The 18210-nt window shown below is 41.6% G+C and overlaps 1 protein-coding gene across 1 annotated transcript in view; it reads right to left on the bottom strand.

Annotated features, from left to right (window-relative positions):
- The window catches only part of DNAAF9 (dynein axonemal assembly factor 9), a 78865-nt gene extending 61039 nt beyond the window's left edge, over positions 1-17826 (bottom strand). The window contains exons 1-4 of the mRNA XM_054823186.1: positions 17670-17826; positions 7431-7510; positions 973-1092; positions 9-133 (exon numbers count right to left, since the gene is read on the bottom strand). Coding sequence (XP_054679161.1) covers positions 9-133; positions 973-1092; positions 7431-7510; positions 17670-17755 — 411 coding nt within the window. The 5' untranslated portion in view covers positions 17756-17826. The remainder of the gene's footprint in view (positions 1-8; positions 134-972; positions 1093-7430; positions 7511-17669) is intronic.
- Between the last annotated feature and the right edge of the window lie 384 nt (positions 17827-18210).

Raw genomic sequence — 18210 nt, 5'->3', positions numbered from 1 at the left:
CCACTTACCTCATTTTCAGTTAGACAGTGAAAATGCAAGTTCCTCCAGTATGCCACATATGGCAAAAGATGATTATAATTCACAGGGTTACAGTACAGATGGACACTGTCAGGTTTTATTAATATGATTATATCTGCAACAAGCAGAACATATATTATTCCAGCATCAAGACTCTATGCACAGAAGAATTATATGGGCACAAGAAAACTCCCACAGAAACTGAACAGAAAACATTTTTCCTATAATGTACGTCATTAAAAGAAAATCAATTAACTATTTGAACACACAATCATTCCCCACTTCTTTAAAAAAGAAACAGTTGGCAGCCATACACAGCTCCAAGTACAATAGTACTTCTTACTGTTCAGAACAATTGTGGGTTTATTCTGAAGTCTTGCACAGAACTTGCATCAGCCTGTCCTTTGAAAAGTCAAGAGTGTCAGTGATGAGTCTTCACAGAGCACTTACAAAACTGTAAACTATAGTTGCTGTTGCCTGATATTACATCAGAAGGTTGCTCCAACTAAAAACTAGCACTACAGCCTATGGGCTAGATATTCAAAGTTTCATGCAAATAAGGGAATAATAAGCTATGATCATGGTGACTGGTCACCTTTCAAATATTACAAAAGTGAGTTAATACATTAAAGTAAAAAAGAGCCCCAGTACTTTAGAACTCCAGAGGCTTGATATACACAATAATTGATAACACATGTACATACATACCAAGACTGAACTAGGACTCCTCATAAGGGCTGTATTTGTCTAGGTTTAGAACACTCAGGGGAATGTATGGAGAGGGTACGTGTTAAAGAACAAAAATTCTTCAGCACTATTTTTAAGAACAGGTTTTCAGGTGTATTAACACAATTAGAGATTTACTTTTGTTTTTTTTTTGAGGTATACCCCTTTTTCTGACTCACCCTCCAGAAAGCCTGAAGAATAGGTTCAAATGTTGACTGTGTTACTCACCATCAAGAACTTCTTCAGGAAACCCAGTTCTTTCAAAGTCGTTATTACTCTGGTTATACAAGCCAAAAAGCAGATAGTTTGCCAGTTCCCTGCAACCTTCATTGTATCGGCTATCTATTCCTGCAAAAGCAAAACCATATGAGAAGTGTTATATGTTCTAACATTGTACACCTGAGAAAATTTTTTCTTCCCTAATAATACTGCTTTTTTAAAGTTTTCTTAACTCCTTTACATGGTCAGTGGGCACTTACGCCTGTTAAACATACTGGGCAAACAGGGTAGGGAAAAAGAAATTTTTGCAAGTTCGTTGCCATGTGCTGACATTCTACTCTTGACCTAAATCCACAGGCATTGCTTAAAAAAAAGAAAAAAAATAATTCTAGTTTTCTGTAGTGCTCTGCATCATCAAATGTTCAATTTTTATCTAGTAATTCAAATTTAAACATCTGTCTGTGTGCAGAATGCATTCTAATTAATATGTTCTTGATTGAAGCCTCCTAACAAACTAATCCTGTGACCTCAATCTCCTGCTTTAGAATACATGATTAAACATTATCTTACCAGTATTATAGTGCAATCCCTGAGTCACCAGAAAGCCAACACGGACTTCTAACAAATCATGAAAAGATACTCTGACAAAACATATGGTAAACAAACAGCTTCCAAGGAAAGCCTTTTCTGGTCCTTGGAAAAATAAAATTAAAACAATTGAAGATCTGGAGCATGAAGAGATCTAAGATTAATACAAGAAAAAAGGAAACAGGCCACAGATTTAGGAAGAGTTTTCATCTTACAGTCATAGTCATAATTTCTAATTCTACTGTAATAAATCAAGTTTTCTCCACAAGCAAAACGGCACAAAACAACATCCTTGATGTCCACACTTGACAGAGGTCACCAGCCTCAACCGCTACAAAATTCCTCAAACACTAATCTCAAGTTTTCCTACCAAGTTATATTAGAATACAGCTGGATGGTGGCCAACAAATAAAGATTTGTTACCACTGTCCAAAGGCGAGATCAGTACACTGATAATGCAATAACACAGCCTGGATGTCTGGGTTTCAGGACCTGCACTGGAAATCAAACTACTCAGGAGTCACCTGAACATACCAGAAATCGGAATAAACCCTAGGGTCTCCTAATTATGTCCCTTTTTTTAAGCCATGCTTCAGCTTTAAAGTGCTAACCAGATGACATATCTGCATCCAGCTACTGAATCCCACATCTTAATAAACTCCCTTGTTTGATTAGTAATTGGCCTTTGGATAGCTCACATGTATTCCAAGGTATCAGATATTTGGTGTAAGGCTACAGAAGAGACAAATTCAATCACTTCAAATTGTGCTGAAGCTATGAACCTCTGTAATACTGCTCCCCACTCATGGCTTCATGGTTATTAGCACCAATAATACATTATAGATAGCATACAGCATTGCATTCCTTGAACTGTGTTGGGAAAGGGGGATGCTGCACCACACCTGCCCCAGCTTTCTCAGCACTCAAAAATCTTTCCAGTCACAATGGATGAATCCTCATTCCTCTGCTATCTACCTTCTAGCACTGATCTCCCATTCATATACATGTCCTTGGAGCATGCTCTTTTTAAAATGAGTCACCATTCTGCATGTTAGGAGACATCCCTTGACAAAGGGAGCATCAAGAGCCTCAGCAGCCAATCCATAACTTGGGTCATGGCATCGATAAGACTCAGCTAAAGAAAGCTCAGACCCAGTCACTCATTTTTCTCCCGTTGCAATGCTCCGGCTTTGCTGTGCCAATAATTTTCTGCATAACCAAACTGCTCTGAATCTGGGAACTCAGAGAGAGAGACAGGGAGAAAACGAGGGAGGAGAGGGAGAACACACTGTCTCTTTTTATTTTATTTACATTCCCAGCCCCATGAAAGCAGGCATACCAATGTAATCTAGAATTCAATGGGACTCAACATACTAATATTAGTGCCAAAGCCCCTGTCTTTAGGTGGGATTTTAACTACAATCAAGTGTGGAGACACCGTTCTTCCGGGAAGCAACCACCCCATTGTTGTAGGAAAGTCCGTTTAAATGTAGTCAGTCTCCCTGAAATCAGCTATAGCCTTAGAAAGCTAGCACACACAATGTCCTGAAGATAATCTGCCTTACTGATTACTCGCCTGAGGCAACTTCTGAAGGCAATCAGATGAGCAATAATCTGGAACAAGGTAGGAGTTAGGATAGTTCCTTTCAGTGGCAGCAAGCTGTTAGATCAGTTGTTCTGCAAGCAGCATTCCTTATGTTTCCCAAGCAAACATCACCTCTCATATCAAATATTAATCTAATAAATCACCCTCAACTACAGGCCAAACAGCTCGCATTTGGACTTTTTTCTTATCAGGCTCATTGCTAGGGTTTCCAAAGCCCAAATAGCCAAGGTGGTGTGCTCAGAGACAGGCTAACAGAATAACAGATAGCAAAGCAGAAAAAGGAACAGATGATTATAAAGTGTGGAAGATCAGAAGAAAAATGAGAAATTGTTCTCAAAGAAAAAAGAGTTAAGATGCTGCCAACACTTGAACAGTTTGAGGTTTTATCTGGGTGCACCAGCTCTTCAGGCTTGAAGCAGAGATGATCGTCAAAGCCAAACACCAAAACCAGGCTTTTTCAGTTAATGACAGAAGGAGGGAAAGAGAAGACAAAAAGATGTTAACAAGGAGGGCAGCTGATAAGCTTAACTCTTATAATAGAGAACATGGGTGAATGTATTGCTTGCAGAATGCTGACAGGCTAGCAGGGAAGGCATTAGCTTACCATAAAACCATTAACTCTGCAGAATACTTGGGGTTTGTGGTTTGGGTTTTTTAAGTATCCAGTACAGACAGGAGCTTTTATACTGAGGCTTTAATACAATTCTACAGAAACATATGGAGTTAAACGAACAGACACAGTTAGCGGAAGATAAACAGGAAATGAAACAATGACAAAGATAAGATACCTCCAGAAAGCTATCAGGAGTCCTCAACAGAACAATGGGGACGGCTGTTAATTAGGAAACCCCCAGCCTGTCTCCAGCTGAGTTTAGTAACTCCCGGCCTTTTCCCAACTCATCACAAGGGTGCAGTTAGACAATGACTTAGTCCAACAGCTCGCTGCTGCCCAAGGAGCCATTCCTGCTCCTTCTCCTGCAGTCAGAGCTTATCTGACCTCTCAGCGAGCTGATTCAGTTTGCTAAATTGGCAGAAAACTAGTCTGGCCAAACACGGGGCAGGGGAAAAAAAATAATCTGTCTGCTCAGTAAGATGAAGCAGGTGTAAGATATCAACCAACCACCAGCACCGATGCAAAATGCATGTGGGAGGAAGCAGAGGAAAGGGAAAAGGAGCAGTCTAGGGACAGGCTGAGACTCCCCTTTTGTGCTGCCAAAAGCATTGAGCTCAGCCATCTCTCGTATCTGTGAGTTCACAGTTGCTAAGCTGACACAAACATAGCCTACAGGTAAAAAAAGTCCCGCTTTCTTTGTCCCAGCCGTGCAGTTCTGACACACCCCCGAGTATCAAAGCAAAGAATAGTTGTCCCATAACACATTAAACAGCCCTGTGAGCTCCAGGGACACCAAGTAGGTGGCAGGAAGGTGAGGCTGGAGAGAATGGCCAGATTACCTTTAGACAGCTGCCCAAAACCAACATGCACTTGTGGAACTGCCATCTAATACAAGTGGCACGATAATCACTAAAACAGTCTCTGTTTGGAAAGGGACTGGGATGAACAACCAGTGCAATGTACTGGTCACATCCTAAGAGCAAAAGCTCTGTGTAGGACAGGTATAATGGAGGGGGCGGGGGGGGGAGAGATCTAGAAAAGTAGTAATACTTGAACAAAACCAAGATGAAATAAAGATTCCCTGGCACAGCTTCTGAAGTATTCCTGTCTTCTTCAAGGAGGATAAAAAGTAAATATCAAGGTATAAAAATTTAGCCTAGCTATGCATAACTGTGAAACAGTTTGATCTACCATCAGAACAGCTACAACTACAGTCAGATTTATAGACACACCCTACTGAAACTAAATATGTATCCTCAGAAATCAGATCAACTTAACCATGAGCTGAAAATCTCTGTTGAAAGGTAAGATGCAAGAATCACCAGTGTTAAAATAAAATAAAATAGTTTACAGTATCATTTAGGTAGTTTGATATACAGTTTTCTTAGCAACTTTAACAGCAACACACTCCAGCTGAGACATCATAGCTTTTTAAAGACATCTGACACTGCAACCTCCAAATTTTTTTTCCTGTCAGTTGTGATGTCTCTTCTCCCTGGCAAAGAACACAGGAATGCTATAATTCAACCACGTTAAAATAAGATGAAGGGATTCTTTTAAAAAAATCAGCTGTAACTACATTAAATAATTGTATTGATAATTAGTCAGTTCTCATCTCTCTCTGGAATCTCACAAAACTGTTTTTATTTCAGTATAAATATTAATCTATTTCAAGCAAAGCTATGAAAGTTTATGTTGTTTTTATCTCACAGCCCAGTATGTAAAATTAAAGTCGGGGTGAGGGAAATGATTAACTCCAGGTCATTAAAGCCAAGTGAAATATAATATGCACCAACTGTAAAAAAAAAAAAAAAAAACCAAACCATAAGAGTATCTGCTTTCCATACAAGTCAACAGGACTCAATGTAAGACTACATATTTTTTGTCATCTGAACCTTGTAGTTAAAGACAGATTTAATGCATTTATAACAGAATGACATGCCTGCTTAATCAGAAGTTATGTGAGAAATTTGGCAGGCTACATTCGACAGGTCACATTAGACAACAACAGTGCCATTATGGGTGCAGAAAGAGATTAGTGCAAAGCACAAGTCTAATAACAAAACACACTTCCTATATTTCCATAACAGAAATTCTTATTTATTAAGAGGTATGGTCTTATGCATGGACTTAAATACTCCACATTACGCTGAGGATTACACAAAGCAATTCCTTTGCCTGTAATGTTTTCCCTAAAGCTGTACAACATTTTGAGTGACTATGTTTTGCTTGGGACTTACCGCAGCTTCAGAGTTAACAATAGTCACAAAATACTACGGCGTCAATGGCGAGATGGCACAACTTGACGTATTTTATGAAATTACACTAGCAAAGGCAAAAAGCAAGCACATTATCCTGGATGATTAAGTTTCATTGGAGGGTTGACGCGGTGACCTTATAGACCTTCTAGCTGTAAAGTTACTACTTAGCCAGAGATTTCTTAAACTCTTACCCTAGAGAATGTAGGATAAGAAGAGTCATGTTACACAGTTAGCATCGACCAAGAGAGAACTAGGCTACACACATTTACAATGTTTTTGTGGTTCAATAAATGAGCTTCTTCAAGTTTTCTTGCTACATCGTTTAAAACAAACAAAAAAGCCCTAAAAAAACAGGCTGTTGTATCATTACTTAATGCAAGCCCGTTACTACACATAGCTTCTTTAGGGCTACATTAGATTTCTCCATCTTTAACTGTAATACATCATTTAAACAATCGCTCCTTAGGTCCTTTTCTCTAAGGAATTTCAATAATCATTTCTGATTTTTTTCCTTCAATATCTTGATACTGATTACAGAATAAGAAGCAAGAGTCAATATTACATACAGAAATTATATTAAAGCAGTACAAAAATCCTGTTACCTTCCCACAGTATACCTGCACATGCAGCTTTATTTCATATTGCCCTTTTCTCCCAACCCCAAAAGAAATAAAGCACTGAAACCACATGCTGTTTATATGCCACCATTTAGCTTGTAACTGCTTCCCAGGTTTCTCATGTGACTCTGTAAATGCATTTTGATTTCTTCTCCTGAGGCAAGACCTCCCTCCCCCTAAATTCAGGTTTTATTAAATCAGAAAACTAACAGACATTCCCCTCCTTCCCTGCATATCTTAAAGGCCAACCCTGGGCTCAACCCCTCTGCATATCACGATCCCTAGCCTTGGTACTCCTCTGCTCTTCTCCACTCCATCTCAGCACCTTCTAATCCCTTCCACTTCCCCATCTCCATGGGGAAATGAGCTGCAACACACATGCCTTCAGCCTTGAGCTTTTCTACCAAGCACCAGCTAGAAAGCCAACATTGCCTAGCCAGCTGAATGTTTACTCCAAATAGACATAGATTAAATACTCTCCATCTTTCCTTCAATTTGGGCATTAACAAAGATTCTCTGTTCCCTCCAGCCATTGAATTTTCATAAAGCTTGCAAGATTGTTGATATTATTACTGTTGTAGTAAGTTTGCCTGAAATTGGTAAACAGGCTTAAGAATTATTTAGGGAGAAAAGAGTGTAACCATCAGAGAGCTGTCCATTCCCTGAGAAACAGGGCTGGGGCGTAGGGCAGGAAGGAGATGATCTTCATTTTTATGAAACTCATGGTATCTTTATCAGTACAGTGAGAACAAAAGGAGGGGGGAAGGAGAAGTAGAACTAACCCAAAATGCAAAGGATTCCATCAGGTTGAGATTTGCTGCTCTGTGTCAGGATACTCTGAATGTTTCGAAGGCGGCTGCAGCTGCAAAAGAAAGAGAATTTGTCCTTAAGGTCAGTGTTTTGAAGCACTCAAATTTGGCAGGCTAAAGAGTTGACCTAGCTTTTTTTCTTTATTATATAAACTAAGTGGACACACTTCAACATTGGTATCTTTTCTTTGAGATACATTTAGACTTCATATCAAACCATCCCCAGATTATTTATTTTTGCCCACTAAAAGATGAAGTACAAAGCCCTGAGAGAAGACTAGAACTGATAACTGTCCCTTCTAACCAAGTGCCCTGTTAATCTCTAACCTCTAGCAAAAACTGCTGTTCAAGTTTGCTCTCACCAAGCCAGCAACACTGCCTTCTCTGCCAGAGAAGTAGAGAGCAAAGCAACACGAGGCAGGCAATGTCCAAGTAGAAAGCTGACAAGGGAAGGGACTGCAGGAGCTTCTACACCCCAAAAGGAGTTTGCAGCACCATCAGACCACTTCTACCCTTTGTAACGACGTAATACGGACACATCCCAGGCCTCTTACAAGATCAAAGTGAAAAGCATGATATTCATGTAGGGAAGAAGCAGGGAAGGCGCAGAGAACTCTGTCTCCTCTTGTAAACCTGCAGGGTCTCATCCACGTCTGGAAAGCTGGAGAGGGGCTGGTGACAAGGGCAGGGAGTGACAGGCCAAGGGGAATGGCCTGAAGCTGCAGGAGGGGAGATGGAGATGAGATGTGAGGCAGAAATTCTTCCCTGTGAGGGTGCTGAGGCCCTGGCCCAGGTTGCCCAGAGAAGCTGTGGCTGCCCCTGGCTCCCTGGCAGTGTTCAAGGCCAGGTTGGATGGGGCTTTGGGCAGCCTGGGCTAGTGGAGGGTGTCCCTGCCCATGGCAGGGGGGTGGAACTAGATGGGCTTTCAGGTCCCTTCCCACCCAAACCATTCTATGATTCTATGATGTCCTCAGTTAATAAAGCATCAATGTCATGTTATCTGCAGTATCCCAGTGATGCTTTTGCTTACCAGTATCACAAAGACTCAAGTGGGTCACCCTGTCATTAAAACAAGCACATAATAAGCATAAATGTGGAACTGAGGGAAATTTTGAACAGAAAAAACAATTTTAGTGAGCACTCTGAGATAGACAGCTCCTGACCAGAAGATCTTCTCTTGTAATTTAAGCTTCAGGTACTCCAGTTCTTCCATGCATCTGGCATCACTCTCCAGAATTTTACTTAGTCCATAAAGGAAAAATATATAGCAAATACTCTCATTTAGCATAACAAAAGCTGCACTCCAGAAGAGTGTCACTTTTTAACAAAGATTTTTTTTTCTGCAAGACAAACTAACAAATTGAACTTATACTCGTGGGTTTCCAGTCAGAAAGTAAACCATAGCTCAAAACAACTAAGTGTATAATATTTAATGCGAATCATAAGAGCAGGAACTATTTCCCCTCTATACCCAAAGAAATACCTAGATCCTTTTAATGCATGTTACCTCTCTCATGACTTCTACATTAAGCCTATGATTTTCTTCTAAAATGAACAGTTAGGGAAAACTATAAACCTAAAGTATAATCTTTGATAGTCTGCATGAAAAAGAAATGAAACAATACCAAGTCTTGCCAAGATTTTCATAATCAAAATGAATTGTTTATTATACAAAGTTTAATTTAGTTGTCCCATATGCACCTTTAAGTCAGGCAAAAAAAACTCGGCTACAATAGCCACAGAGAGCAACATAATTTTGCTTCTAGGCAACATTTGGTGAGCTTGGTTTAACACAGATAGAAGGCAAGACATTTCACTGCTGGTATTACTGAATGTGTTTGCTTGTTTATAGTCTTGTTTATATAGCTATGAGCTGTTCGGCTCTAGGAAACAAATGTCTCTTACAGCAACACTGCAACAGAGATAAATTTATGATCTGCTCAAATAAACAAGAATTCCTATTTTCATAGTTACTTAAGCAAAGTAGAAAGCAAATAGATCTTTTCAGTAATGCTACAATTACCATGCTCTACTTTCTCTGAAAGAGAATGAATGCAAAAGGTTTACATTATAGCTAATCTAAGTGCAATTCGAACATCCACTACAGAAGACAGACAACATCTGAAGATACTTTCATAGCAAGTACAAAATCAGTGCAAAACACTCTAGTTTTATTTTTTGCTGGTTTTAGGTTGCCTATTTGAGTTCTGAATACCTCAATTATTCTTTTTGCCTGAAACTTCCCAATTCATATTATACGCTGCACTGTATCACAGTCTACTGTATGCACGAACAGATATTTTGATCTAGTCTTAGATAGAGAAACAGAAATTAAAGCCACTGATGACAGCAAAAAGACACCTAATCACATGTTGTTGCCCATGTAGGTGATGCTATGGAGTCTGTGAAAGAAACATTGAACTTTATGCTGCCCATTTTAGCAACTTTAATTATTAGTTCTTTAAAACCTAACCTAAAACTGAATTTCACAGCTATCCAATCTTAAGAATTTTATACCTTATTCTGGAAGATTTTCATCCCATCGTTAAACAGGACCCTGGACTAGGTAGGTGAGAGATGAGGAATACTCTATGGCAAGCTATACACTGCTCGTGTTTTTATACTTCCCATGTCATAGGATCAAGAGTAGAAAAAATTGCTAGACTGTTTTTCACCATGGGTACAAACAAATTTGACTACATTTATTTAAGGACCAGCTGCAGGCAAGTAGAATTGCTGGAGCTTCTGTGAAACACAAGAAAATGGAAGCAACTTTATGTACAGACAAAGCCTGCATGAAAACAAAAATGCTTCGCAACTTATCTACTGTTTAAGAGAAACTTTTGCTTCCTGAGACGATCCAAAGGACAGACTCAAAGGACTGTGCCTGAGGACTTCTGCAGTGACACGACAAGCAGCTTCCAGACTGACTTTTAATAAAACATTTACCATATCAGAGGATGCATCTTCCAACTTCTGCTCAGAGTGGGAAAAGAAACTGTCATCAGAAAAAAATTAAGAATGCTTCCAAACTGAAGGCACAAGAGGTAAATTTTTCAATAAACTCTCAGAAACAAGATGCAAAACCCCCTCTATTACTAGTGTTCAACTTCTGCTCTCATGGCAAATTTAAGTAATTCTCCAGCCAAAGACAGTTTTGTCTGGATTGTAAAACATTTTTAAAACCTCTTATGCACTATAAACACAGCGTGAATACATATCTTGGTTTTGCTATCAATTTTTTCCCCTATACAGATCACTTTTAAGAGAAAGGAACAGTTGCAAATAGATTTGACAAAGTACAGAAACTCCTTGTAAGAAACCGTGGGGGAAGATACTCCTATTTATTAAAAAATACTCTATGATATAAGGTGAGTTATTCCTAAGATCTTTAAATTTCAACTTCACATTCAAGACTTTGACAAAAGGGAGACCTGATCAAATACATTGATCACCTGAAAACATAAAGAGCCTGTGCAACAGGACCAGAGCAGAACAAAGCAAAATACACAACATTTTTGTGCTTCCTGAGCTCTGTGAAAGTATTTTTTGATCTGTTCAAGTAAACTGTGGTGGGGCGAAAAGGGGAAGAGGAAACGGAGGAGGAAAGTAATTACATGTTTGTTCTGGGTTGGGTATTTTTTCCCCTCAAGTTTTGATTCAAGGTTCATTATTTCACAATGAGATGTATGAGATATTTCAATCTTAATATTAAACAGCCTTCAGCAGAGTATTTTTCCTTGCCTTATTTAAAGAAGTAGTTTATTTTCAACATCGTTTCAAGTGTGTATAAATCATTACATTCAAAGGCTGACATTAAAAACAGAAGACTTCTGTGTCTGAAGAAAGACGTTATTCAGAAATAGTGAAGAGAATAATTAGAATTCTTACTACATGCTTTTAAACAATGCAGGCTAAACTGGGTATAAAGTCAGGGAAAAAAAGATGGCATTTTAGTGCATTTTGCATTAAACAGTCATCTGACAACCAAAGAAACCGTCCTGGGAACAAAATTCCATGACTTTTCCCGCCTCCAAAGCAAATGCTCTAGCAAGGGCACTGACTTTTACTCCTTTTCATTTCTCCACAGTAACACAGTTTCAAACAGAAGCAGCGAAGAACAAGCTCCACACAACAGCGTAACACTCTGGGTTTCAGGACACTTTCCTGGAAGATGTAGCTCTGGATCCACCCACATACGTAACTACAACTAAATTTTACAGCAGCTTGATCCTGAAAAATCAGTATTAGGTATGTTCACAAACACAATTACATGAAGCCCTTCTAAAGAACCCCAAATTCCTGGACTTCAATGAGACTTGGACAAGACGTGAGCTGCAAGCTACTTAAACTAGGTCTATTCCAACCATATTGAATGAGATAACCACAGACAACCAGATTGCTTTAGAAGCAGATAGAGTTGAAGTAGGTGAAGTGAGAATTTTTCCAACAGTAGCTGTGATTTCTGCATTGGCTGAAGCCAGTAGAAGAGCCTACGGTGCTGCAAGGGGCTGTCTCGCCCTTCTCGCTGCCTTTGTTTGTATCTGCACTAACAATCTTGAAGCCATGTGTCAAGTCAGATCAGCTTACGGATCCAAACAAACTCTAGCCCAGGAATTAAAAAAAAATAACGCTGATCTGACTGCTGATGAAAGCGGGTCAGAAGGCAAAGTCACATTTTGGGGTGGCATCTGGCAAGAAAGTATTCTTGGGCCAATTAAGAAACTATACGTTGAGGTACTTGATATTCTGCTAATCTTGGACTAGATCCAAATAAAGGGGGAAGATAATTGACAGTCATTAACTTCTAAGAATTAGTGCTCATCTGTTCACGTCTTCATACTAATTATGCAAAGTACCTTGCTTTACAACAGTCTATCCTGTCACAACTTAGTAACAGACACAGTGCTGCAAGCCGTGTATGCTGGCAAATAAAGAAAGTATTAACAATTGTGCCTTTCTCAATCAGGAAGAAGAAATGCATTTTTTTAAAAATGATGCCACACAGTATTTTAATTTTTATGTAATTCATGTTTCCACAATGTGTTACTTTTTTCTGCATCCCTTGCTGCTAGCTGAATTTAATCTGTGTGCAAGCTTCCTGTTCTTGACGTTGTAATCCAGTGGTACTAACTCAGTGATGATATTAGCATTGATCCCTGATTGATTCCCATGGGCTGGCTTACTATAACGTCTGGGTTAACATGCAATTCAGCGGACAAAGGATATGATTTCACTGTGTTGAGTATGTTTTGCTTCATATTGGCAGATGCTATGCTCCACCCCCACAAAGGCTAGGCAGTCTTAAAAACCCACACGTGGTAAAGCTTTAATAGATAGCAGTGAACATGGGGAACAATCTGAGACACCCCTGGCAAGCTCCTGCAAATCCTCACGTCAACAACGTTCATCTTCAGGGAATGACTTGAGTATAGACTCATGCTGTCTACCTATGACAGACATTGGGTTTAATGTTAAGTGCTTGATTTTTAATAAATAAATAAAATGGAAAAATAAAAGTGGGGTTTTTTTCCAAATTTTGCTTCTTGTTAACTTGCTGCTGCTACCATGTTTCCACTCTACCCCTAAAAATCAAGTTTATTTTTCATAGCCCTTTTGTTGACCTCACAATTCCTACCAAAAACATTTTATCATCTGCTTATATTACAGTACGGGATTTCTCTGGATTTCCCACAGTCTGACATTATCACCATCTTAACATATTTGTGAAAACAGAAACCAGAAGTCAGACTGAGTTAAAGATTCTCAGAATTTCAAAAGCAGTTTATTTGAATTTGAACAATAACATGCTCAGTTTGTTGTTTTTTTTTCTTAGCTCACCAAAATAAAAAACAGTTTTACTGCTTGGCACTCACAAAGGGCAATGGCATTCACCCACCTTAAAATACATGACAGTTTTCCAGCTATTTTGAAAGTTTCGCTACAATGAACATAGGGAACTTGACTGGAAATAGGACATCTTGCAATGTTAAGAACACTTAGCATGTTTAGCAACAGTAAGTAGTAAATATTAAAACTGGACGTAAAGGAAGAAATTTTAACTCTGGGTGCATTTTACAGGACCAAATTCTTTGCTTCTTGACTTTAAATGCACAGTAATATTCAGTTCTGCAATTCAGAGACCTCAAAGCACGTAGGAACATGCATGAATCTCTCCTTACTAAACGTTGGGGACTACCTGGTGCCGTTTCCAAATTACAAGCTTGTTCAGGATCTTTGGCACTCCAGCACATCTGAACAGTAGCACTATTTATTACGAATGCACATCAATATTCATACTGGTATTTTCCATAACCATGTGGGATGGTGCAGTCCTTTGGCATACTTGTTTACTGTAAGCAACTCACAGACTGGACCTCAGCATGAGCTAATGGGCTTGAAACGAAGTGAAGTTCTTCCATGGGTGCAATCAAATGACAGGTTGCCCATCACCTACACACATACGTGCCAGTTTGACCTGCAGTCTTGATGCATTCTCTGTTTAACAGGCTGATTTACAAACACCAGCTCTGTATTTTCACTTTCTTAAATTGCAGCATGTTGTTGAGGACGCCTACTATTCCACCCCCCCAAAAAAAAAAACATTATCACCTGATAAAATGACAATATTTGAAGGAGGAGGAAAGACTAGCAGCTTGAGCATAAATATTCTGCCATCAGTCAATCTCTGATCAGAAAGACAAGGCAAGCGTCCGGCACTTCAGCATAAATCAGATGTTAAGCTACAGTGCCTTAAGACTGAATTTACTTTCAGAGCCCATTACTGGGCCACAACCACGGCAGCCAGACGGCTGTGCGAAGCCAGATGCTTTTGCCATCAGTTCAAGCTGAACGATCGCAAAGGGGTAACTTCGTCTGAAGCTCCACAGGCCACTGAGTTAACCCAACAGCTCTGCTCCTCTCCTTGGCAACTTTTCCTTCCCAAGTACTTATTCCACCTTTCTACTCATATCAACCACGTAGTCCCACTTCCCTCTTACTGTTGGCCACAGCCTAGCACTCAATAGACCCTAAGCTGTCTTACTTTCCTAACATGGTAGAAACCAATCCATGTTCAAGGAACAGGCTTTGTTTCTCTATTTTCTTTTTTTTCTTTTTTTTTTTTTTTTTTTTTACTCCAGCAAGTTAAATTAGCTCTCTCTCTGCATAGCTAAAATACAGTGCATTCCTTAAAGAATTTTTGGTGAAACAGTGCTATTACAAAATCCTGAACCTCGGCATAATTACATAAGGAACACATGGATACAAACTGTTAATCTTTCAACACAGATACGTCCCCTGCTAAAACTGGTTGGGAAACCACAACTCGCATCCCTGCAGCACCACGCTCCCAAACACCCCACTGGCTGCTCCTCTGAAGCTGTAGGAAAAAAGCCACATAGTTAACCGCTATGTGATTAAAACCAGAACGGTTCAAAGGATGATAATATTACGCATATAGGCAGAGACAATGTAAAAATGAACCCAAGTACTCATTTTGCATTTCCCCACACAGACACAGCAAGAACTAATCTGAATTATGCATAATTAGTAACAAGGATTTGCCTGCTCTATTTTACATAAAGGTAATGCAAAATTGGTGGGTCTAGAGCCCTACCAAATAGAACAAATTCACACTGATTTTAGATGGTGATATTTAACAAAAGCATTTAAAAGAAATTTTGTTCAGAAATGCATGTACTCTGAAGGAAAACACTTCTTCACCACTAAACACAGACACATGAAGCATGACATCACCTTCTAAAAAAGGCATACCCTTTTTTGGGCAATACTCATCTCTTAGTTAAGGGATTTTTTATTTTTATTTACAAAACAATTCTTTACTTGCTTTTGTTGTTACAACACCAAGGGTTGCTCTGGTAAACACCAGCTCCCAACACACCATACAGCAGACTAAAACTCCGAAGCATGTGGAAGAACTCCAAGAATTATCTCTGGCCATTTCTCTATTCTTTATATAGTCTTAAGAATTTTTCCATTCCTGTTTGGGACTTGGGGGCAGGGGGAGGAGGGTAACGGATTGTTTTGTTTTAAGTTATTTTTATTAACTGCCTGGTATCTGCTGAGTGCTTGGGAAATTTATTGCAAACACTGGCCTCCCTGCTTCCATCTGGCCTGGAAAAAAAAAATGTACAAGAACGAATGTTGAGGAGGAAAAAAATTAACGGATGACATGCCTCCTACAAACACGCCAAATTACAGATGCTGTCTGGATCTCCCAGTGGAGCTCAAAAGCTTGCAGATGTTCACAGAGAGTCTCGATGTTCTCATGACAACTCTAAAACAGGATCTCAGATTACAAAAATCACTCATAAAGAGAAGGGCTTGAGTGGAAACCATTTTCTCTTTCAGCTTTTTTTTACCATCTTGGTATTTTGTTACTGACCATGGATTTTTAGATTCCTTCCAGCTATAAACAATTACTAAGCTCTTTCTAAACAAGTAAGATTCATTTATTCAGTGAAAAAAAATATTTGAAAAGGTCACTTTTCCTCCCCTCTTATGACCAATTCAATTTCTAACCGCAGGCAGAGAGGGAACATAACCAGCACAGAACAGCCATGTTCATGTGTTTCAAGCAAACAGAACGATCTCCATTTCTCTCTCACAGTGCAGAATTTCTCATTTCACAGGCATATTGTCTGAAAAGTAAAAATGCTTTTCTTCGCTCCTTGAACAAAATATCAAATCCCTTTTTTTTAAATGTAAAAACTATAGCAAACATATAAGCACTTTAATACCCAAGTAGCTTGGCGAACTGTTTGTTTGCGATTTATGTGCAATTCTGCAATTTACGTGCAATGTCCCAGTTACCCTATTATCTGACTTCATGCTGGTGAATGCTTCCATGTATTGTGCTATAACTATTGAATGCATCAAGCACTTCAGTTCCTGAGTTGTTCTTTGTGATAATCAGACACTTCAGATAACGCACTGTAGCCTAATACACACACATATACACGGGTGCACCTTAAGTCTTTAAAGGGAAACAGAGCTCTAGCAACCTACCAATACCTGAGCTGACACCCGAGCTTCTGTAGAGCCAACACTATCACCTAGCAAGTCCCCACGCCCCATCGCTTGTCAAGGTCTATCCTCCATATTTCTGAAACTCAAAGAATGTTACTGCCTTCATACCCTCAAGTTCCCCACAAGCCACCCAGCAGGTGCCCACGCAAATACCCAATCTCCTTCCTCTCCACAATCCCTCAACCCCTCCCAAAACTCTGCTACCCCTACCCCAATTCACTTTTCCTACCTTTCACAAGCCCTTTTCCCTACTTCCAAGAAATCCCCACACCCATCCCCCCCAAACCAGACCCAGGCTTGGCTCCCCACAGTAGCACCACCCCAAGCCCACTCTCCCCAGACCAGCCCATCCCCAAGGTCCCCAAACCTCCCTTTCTGTCCCCCTGCCCCCAGTCCATCGCAGCCTCCCACACCCCCTCCTCCAGCGGGACTCGCCAATCCCTACACCCGCAAGATCAAGTCAGGCCCCTGCCTGCCATGCTGTCAAGGCCATCAACGCTTCTCTCCCAGTAGCCGCCTGCAAACTTAGTCTGCCCCCCATGATGCCCCATCCCTTCTCCCCATAGCCCCAGCCCCTCAAATACTGCTCCTAATGCTCCAGCCCCCCATAACCACCCCAATCTCCTTAATGACTCCAAATCCCCCCCAAACTCCTTAATGCTCCCTGCACAGCACAAAACCTCTCCTTAATGTCCCCAACCCCTCTACCCTAGCCTACCTCAGCACCTACAAAGCCTTTAAGCCCCCCATCCTTCCTACCAGCCCAACCCAACGCCCTCCACATCCTATTTTCTTCCCAATCACCACCATTAGTGCCCACAGCTCCTCTAAACACCCCAGCTTCTCCCCCACCAAACCCCTTAACGCCCCCAACGCCTCCCCATCAGCTCCCCCAAAACCTCTGCATCACCTTCCTCGGTGCCCCCAGCTCCCTTAATACCCCAGTCCCGCTCGATTCAGCCCCTTCAATGCCCCCAGTCTCCTTCACACCCCTGGCCCCTCAGTACCCCCTCAACACCCAGCCCGGCCCCACCCCACGAGCCCCCTCAGTGCAGCTCAAACCCCTGCCCGGCCCTTCCCTGTCAGCTCCTCAGCGCCCCCCCACCCCCAACTCACACCGCCAACGCCCTTCCCCGGCGGCTCCCCACCGCCCCCTGTTACCTGACGAAGGCCTCGGCGGCCCGGGGGCGGCGCGGCGAGGGGCGCGGAGCCGGCAGGAGGAGCGCGGAGCGGCCGCACAGCGCCATAGCGACGGCGATGCGGCGACGGGAGGAGGGAGCCGGTAACACTGCGGCCGCTGCGCCCCGCCCCGCCCCGCCTCGCCCCGCCCCGCGCCGCGCCGCGCCGCACGTACCACCGCGCTCCCCGCCGCAGGGGGGGGGGTAGCGGCACGGCAGCACTGCTGCCTGCGCTCTCCGCCTTGCCGGCCGTGCAGAATTCAGCCTGCAGCTTCTCTGAGTCTCACACGGAGCGGGGCCGGAAAGGCTTCTACCGCCGACAACAGCTGGGAGCAAACACAGAGGGGGATACGGGTATCTCCCCCCTCCGCGAGCCATGGGCTCGTCCAACTCCTGCCCCCCGTGCACACACCCCCGGCGCAGCGCTCCCCCCTCCCCCGCCGCTCATGGGCGCGTCCAACCCCCACCACAGCCCCCTCCGCCGTGGCGTGGGTTCGTCTGATCCCCCCCGGAGCCTCGCGGGG

Source organism: Grus americana, chromosome 4 (assembly GCF_028858705.1).
Source record: "Grus americana isolate bGruAme1 chromosome 4, bGruAme1.mat, whole genome shotgun sequence".
In the NCBI taxonomy this organism is placed as follows: domain Eukaryota; kingdom Metazoa; phylum Chordata; class Aves; order Gruiformes; family Gruidae; genus Grus; species Grus americana.
Note: the sequence above shows the minus strand (reverse complement) of the source record. Positions and strands in the feature narration are given on the sequence as shown.